This window comes from Paramisgurnus dabryanus, chromosome 10, assembly GCF_030506205.2.
Source record: "Paramisgurnus dabryanus chromosome 10, PD_genome_1.1, whole genome shotgun sequence".
Lineage (NCBI taxonomy): Eukaryota > Metazoa > Chordata > Actinopteri > Cypriniformes > Cobitidae > Paramisgurnus > Paramisgurnus dabryanus.
Window position 1 is genome coordinate 1,606,448 of NC_133346.1, and position 6,838 is coordinate 1,613,285.

At 36.0% G+C, this 6,838-nt stretch overlaps 1 protein-coding gene across 1 annotated transcript; it reads left to right on the top strand.

Annotated features, from left to right (window-relative positions):
* Positions 1-5,269: 5,269 nt before the first annotated feature.
* On the top strand, positions 5,270-6,471 carry pnx (posterior neuron-specific homeobox). Its single transcript, XM_065257805.1, has 2 exons — positions 5,270-5,384; positions 6,047-6,471. The coding sequence occupies exons 1-2, from the start codon at positions 5,270-5,272 to the stop codon at positions 6,469-6,471; spliced, it is 540 nt and encodes a 179-aa protein (XP_065113877.1).
* Positions 6,472-6,838: the final 367 nt, after the last annotated feature.

A 6,838-nucleotide genomic window follows, 5' to 3' on the forward strand; every position in this document is an offset into this window, starting at 1 on the left:
TTGAATTTCTAATTGTCCAAAATATACTCCCAAATTTTTCTTTAACTTATAGACACATTCTTTTTGAATTTTATGTTGATGTCAAGGCAATATTCAATGCAAGCTTTTGTATAAATCTTCTTTTGTTTACTGGAAAGTTTCATATCCATAAATGTAAATTTACAAAAAAAGAATCCCCACTTTAATGTCTTCAAACAAGAATTGAGTTTATATTTGGATACAATATTGACATCTGTTAATAAGAAAGCTATAAAAACTATTAAGATTTGTAAGTTATTCAATCTTTTACTTTAATTTGCTTATTCATTTATTTATGCACTGATTGCCCTCTCTGTTTTTTTTTTATTTCTTTCTTTCTTCTCCCCCTCTATGATCTTAATGTGAATTTCTTCTCCATGTAATTATATTATCTGATGATTTCCTATGTTTATTACTTGAAAAATGATTATATGTTGCTGTATCTTATTTCTTTTGATTGCAATAAAAATGCATACAATATTCAACTAATAATTTTATATAAAAATATTTGTAAAGATAATGTAATATAAGTAGTTCTAATGATCTTTTGTGTAAAATGTGTCACATTAGACATTAATATCTTTACTTATTTACAATCTGAGTTCCCCAACCCTCATAGGGATGAGCGGGGCACAAACTAACACAGGGTTAATTGTAATTATTACATTTTTATACAGGGCCAAGCAATCTGTGCTTTTAGTCTTTTTCTCTTACTGTCTTGTTACCTAAAACATCACATCATTTTAAAACATGTCAGCAACTTCTAGTAACTGATAGCTGGGATTGAAAACATTTTTACACAACGGGGTTAGTTGTCACACAGTGTTACAATGAAGCCTCAGGTATACAATGATAATGAAATGAAAACAATTTAAATACTATTCATCAAAATGATAACTGTTCATACAATATCAGGGAAAATAACCCAGTATTATGATTCTTTGTCTTAACTACGCAACCCTTTCAAAAAATCTATTTCTAAAGGATGGTTAGATGAAGGATTATGGATCAATGAATGTGTGGATATCTATCTGTTACAGGCAGATGAGTATTTAGTATAAAGACGGAATTTGATTGAATTATTTGTGTTAAAAACTAAATTTTCTAGCAGGTGTTACAACAAACCCTCTGTTTGTTACAATTAACCCCACCTATGGGGTAACGTTTGCACTCCTGTCACTTTCGGTGTAATTGTATGATAACTGTAGATCCCACAAACAAACTTTAAGTGTTCATTTGTAGCAGAGATGTGTGTGTTGATGATTGTGTAAAAAAATTATTAACCGAACTTAAGTGTTTTTTGAATGATAGAGCCAAAGTCAAAAAGCATTAGTTTATGTCCGCTCTTCCCTACATGGGAATCGCCAAGAATAAAGGTTTGGAACCACTTTTTTTACAGAAAATTATAAAGTATATATACGACCTAAACTAAATAAAGCTGTTTTGGACTACATGTTTATAACCAGCATGCTAAACCATTGCTGGAGAAACACAAACAGTAGTATAGTATTGTATAGTATATGGTTTGTATACAGTTTCAAATGATTTTTTTATCCGTAAGAATGCTGTTTCTCTTTCTCTTTTGTTAATGTTTCTTTTATTTATACATTATATGGCCGTGACTGAAGACACTTGATTTTAAAGATTTTATAAGTTGTCCTTGATGAGCATCAATTTAGGACTGTTTAACAGCACAAAACTCTAATCTCATTTCTTCCTGTGTGGACAGATGCCTGGATGTAATGTAAACAAACTTTTGCCATAAATTAAAAGGATCTCGTTCTCTTTATTGATAGTGACCATCAAATCCATCGTAAACCTGTAAAACATGGTTTAAACAACTATTACCACTAAAATGTCCCTTTGTTCCTGTGAAACCGCAGGGCAATTATTTGTTAAGACCGTTGTTACGCAGAGAGGCCAGACACCCAGAGAGCGAATAACCTCACTGATTGAATGTAAAAGAGGCCCAGGAGAATTCTTCAAATACAGGTTGGGTTTTGTGTTCCTCTCGCTCATGTATTGTAGGCCATCTGTGACCTACAGATGAAATGACCCCATGGATGTTTATTCTGAATAAGACTCATCCATTACAAAATACAATCAATTCTCAGCTTGGTATTAAAAAAATCTAATTCAGACTATTTTTAAGATAATAAAGTATTCTGTATCCAGTTAAACAAAATCTTTAATCATTTTACTATGGCAGCAAGCAAACATGGTTGCATGCCAGAGCTTCACCAGTCAATGACTGGACATGCAAAAGTCAATTTCCAAATCTATGCACACCCATATATGAATGGATTGTACACGTTTTCTGTTATCAAATGTTTTTAAAGCATGTCTATATAGTACATTTTGGATAGATTTGTAGGTTGCAAATCAGTGTTTAATTTACTCCAGTATTTTGGTCTCTTACGTAAAAAGTGTCTATTATAAACCGGTGACACATACACTGACCTATGCTTTGGTCAATCATTTATACCGGCTCTATTTCTAAAGAGTCTGAGAAAGAAACACAGGTTAATAAGGTTAATGTGTCTTCAGAAGCATTTTCTTGAGATCTTCTCCAGACACACTCCTCTGCTGGACCCCTCGCTGGTTTATCTTCTCATCCTCATCACTGTGGACAAAGACCCGGGTCAGGAAGGGTCAGAGACACTGGTGACATCTGCTAATTGTCCTGGTGGGCCGGCCAAGCATCGCTCCCTGAATACCAGCAACATAGTTGATGTTGGCGCCTGGCAGCTGCCACGGTGGGCCACCTCTGGAGACTTTGGGGATTATTTACAACATTATACTGCCTTTGTCTGAATTCTCCTACTGTGCACAAACTAAGCTCATGAAGGTGGAGAGGGCACACTTCTGTCTGCCTTACATGTTAATACTTCAACACCGCCTACATTTGAACGGCAACCTCTTACAATTATGACCTATGACTTGTACACGACAGTAGAGAAAAATGCACAAGAAACAAAAAAGCATAAATAATGTCACTACAAACTATACCTGGCCAGTCTGTCTGTCTATCTATCTGTTCAATGCAATACAATGCTATCTGTCTGTCTGTCTGTCTGTCCAATGCAATGCAAAGCTATCTGTCTGTCTGTCTATCTATCTGTTCAATGCAATGCAATGCTATCTGTGTGTCTGTCTGTCTATCTGTTCAGTGCAGTGCTATCTGTCTGTCTATTTGTCTCTCTGTCTATCTGTTCAATGCAATGCAATGCTATCTATCTGTCTGTCTGTTCAATGCAATGCAATGCTATCTATCTATCTGTCTGTCTGTCTGTCTGTCTGTCTGTCTGTTCAATGCAATGCTGTCTGTCTGTCTGTCTGTCTGTCTGTCTGTCTGTCTGTCTGTCTGTCTGTCTGTGTATCTGTTCAGTGCAATGCAATGCTATCTGTCTGTCTGTCTGTCTATCTGTTCAATGCAATGCAATGCTATCTGTCTGTCTGTTTGTCTGTCCGTCTATCTGTTCAATGCAATGCAATGCAATGCTGTCTGTCTGTCTGTCTGTCTGTTCAGTGCAGTGCTATCTGTCTGTCTGTCTGTCTGTCTGTCTATCTGGTCAATGCAATGCAAAGCTATCTGTCTGTCTGTCTGTCTGTTCAATGCAATGCAATGCTTTCTGTCTGTCTATCTGTTCAATGCAATGCTATCTGTCTGTCTGTCTATCTGTTCAATGCAATGCAATGCTATCTGTCTGTCTATCTGTTTAATGCAATGCAAAGCTATCTGTCTGTCTGTCTATTTGTCTATCTGTTCAATGCAATGCAATGCTATCTGTCTGTCTGTATGTCTATCTGTTTAATCCAATGCAAAGCTATCTGTCTGTCTGTCTATCTGTCCAATGCAATGCAAAGCTATCTGTCTGTCTGTCTGTCTGTCTATCTGTTCAATGCAATGCAAAGCTATCTGTCTGTCTGTCTATCTGTCCAATGCAATGCAAAGCTATCTGTCTCTCTGTCTATCTGTTCAATGCAATGCAATGATATCTGTCTGTCTGTCTGTCTGTCTATCTGTTCAATGCAATGCAATGCAATGCTATCTGTCTGTCTGTTCAGTGCAGCGCTATCTGTCTGTCTGTCTGTCTGTCTGTCTGTCTGTCTGTCTATCTGCTCAATGCAATGCAAAGCTATCTGTCTGTCTGTCTATCTGTTCAATGCAATGCTATCTGTCTGTCTGTTCAATGCAATGCTGTCTGTCTGTCTGTCTATCTGTTCAGTGCAGTGCTATCTGTCTGTCTCTCTGTCTATCTGTTCAATGCAATGCAATGCTATCTGTCTGTTTGTCTGTCTGTTCAATGCAATGCAATGCTATCTGTCTGTCTGTCTGTCTGTCTGTCTGTCTGTCTGTTCAATGCAATGCAATGCAATGCTATCTGACTGTCTGTCTGTCTGTCTATCTGTTCAGTGCAATGCAATGCAATGCAATGCTGTCTATCTGTCTGTCTGTCTGTTCAGTGCAGTGCTATCTGTCTGTCTGTCTGTCTGTCTGTCTGTCTATCTGGTCAATGCAATGCAAAGCTATCTGTCTGTCTGTCTATCTGTTCAATGCAATGCAATGTTATCTGTCTGTCTGTCTGTCTGTCTGTCTGTCTGTCTGTCCAATGCAATGCTATCTGTCTGTCTGTTTATTATCACAATTTTTTAAACAATGCAATACAATACAACAAACAAACACAAAAACAGACTGAACAAATCCATGTGTTACAAAAATACACGAGCGCGCGCGCGCACACACACACACACACACACACACACACACGCGCGCGATTTTTTATGTATAGGCTTTTAAAATAAACATTGGTACCAAAATATTCACAATTTAAAATTTCACAATTGCATCCAATATTTTCTTTTCTTTTTAATGCATTCTTTAAAAATACTTTACATACATGATTTTGTTACTTACACATGTCAATCAATACTTGTGAAGACTGAAGTCGATTAATTTCCATCACAACAGAGTCTCGCGCACTCCACCACCGTAAAATCACACAATTGCAAATAACGACAAGCAATGATACAAAAAACTACACGACTCTTCAGAAAAGGGCACATTTTAACCAGATGCGGGGCAATAAATGGCAAAGAAAGCGTGTCACCCACTGAGAGACATTCAGATGTTAAAGGGTCTCTTTATAGTCACTCAAGCGCTTTAAGATGTTAATTTTACACGCGTGTATATAAGAGCTTGAGACTGAGGACACACTCAGATATCACGAGACATCATCTTACCATCAACATGCAGGAAGAAACTGGGAATTCTGGCACGCAGGGAAAAACTTCCTTCTCTATCGCGGATATACTGGACCCCTGCAAATTCATTGGGAAGCATCAGCAGGTGCACAACACAAGAGGTGAGATTTCAGCTTTTTAATGAGACACAAAAACAGATTTATGCATAGAAAGAGTACAAGAAAACGATTAATAAATAATAACAGAAGTGGAAAAATGTATATGGCACAATACATAAATCTGCCAAGATTAAAATAATTAAAAACTAACCTGAACTTTTAAATCTTTTTTATTATTTTAAAAATCTATTCATTTATTTATATCAAGCATAGACCTAGTTTATGTTATAGATAATCAAAATAAAATGTTATCTATTATTTGAACAAACAATTATTATTTAAGCAAGTGTAAATAATAATCAAAAAAGATTTTTTAATCGAATCTTTTGTAGGCCTATTTAATTTATAAAAGAAATAGTTAATTTGCAGTTTATTTATTTTTTATTTAAACAAACATAAACTCATGTGGACTTTAAAATGTGCATACATTCAGGCTTTTTTATTGTAAAAATAATTTATTAATGTTTAGATAAAGTCAGATTTTTTACAGTAACATTAGCATATGTGATTCTCCATAAGAGGGCAGTGTGAGATCTCTTTCTCTCTCTGTGCTCTCATTTTTAAACCAAATACTTTCTCACTAGTACACAACAGAAACTATATACGGATCAATAAAAGTTATCTCATCTTGTTTTTCTCTTCTGTTTCAGTTGAAATAAATAAAGAAAACGACAAGATGACTGAAACCACTTCCAGAAAAGACCAAAAGGCTTCAAGCATCCGTGGCGGATCCGAAGTCAAAGTAAAGCCGAAGCGGATCCGCACCGCGTTCACACTGGATCAGCTTCGCATTCTGGAGCGAAGCTTTCAAAACAGCCACTATCTGTCTGTGTTTGAACGGCACGGCATCGCTTCAGCTCTCTGTCTGTCTGAAACTCAGGTCAAAATCTGGTTTCAAAACAGACGAACCAAATGGAAGAAGGAGCGAGAAGGTCACGGAGGAGAAGAAGAAGAAGAGGCAAACTACTGCACACCTCCAGCTCTTCTGTATACGATTCCTGGACATCACACGAACCCTGCTGTGCATTATTACACACAACATCATTACATGAACTCACCTTACCAACATCACACACTCATGATGTACTGATCTAAAGGGTTTCACAGTCTGATGTCATTAAAGACCCAAAACAAGTTTACTGATCTAAATAACTTACTGTGAAACATCAAGGACCTTTATAATCTCCAAAAAAAAAACATCTAGCAATTTAACTCTAATGATTATTGATAAGAAGAGAGGTCTTGCCGATCCTTTGTTGGTTAATGGACACAAGCAGTTTACAATAATATTTTATGTTTTACTTATTTACATATTTATAAGGTCTTTGGCAACTGTATTTATATTTCATTTTAAATGTATGTTCTTGTAAAATTCACAAAAATGTTATATTTTTGCACTCTTACACTTTGTTATAAATAAAATATATTAGATATAACAACTTGTCATGTTTCTTACT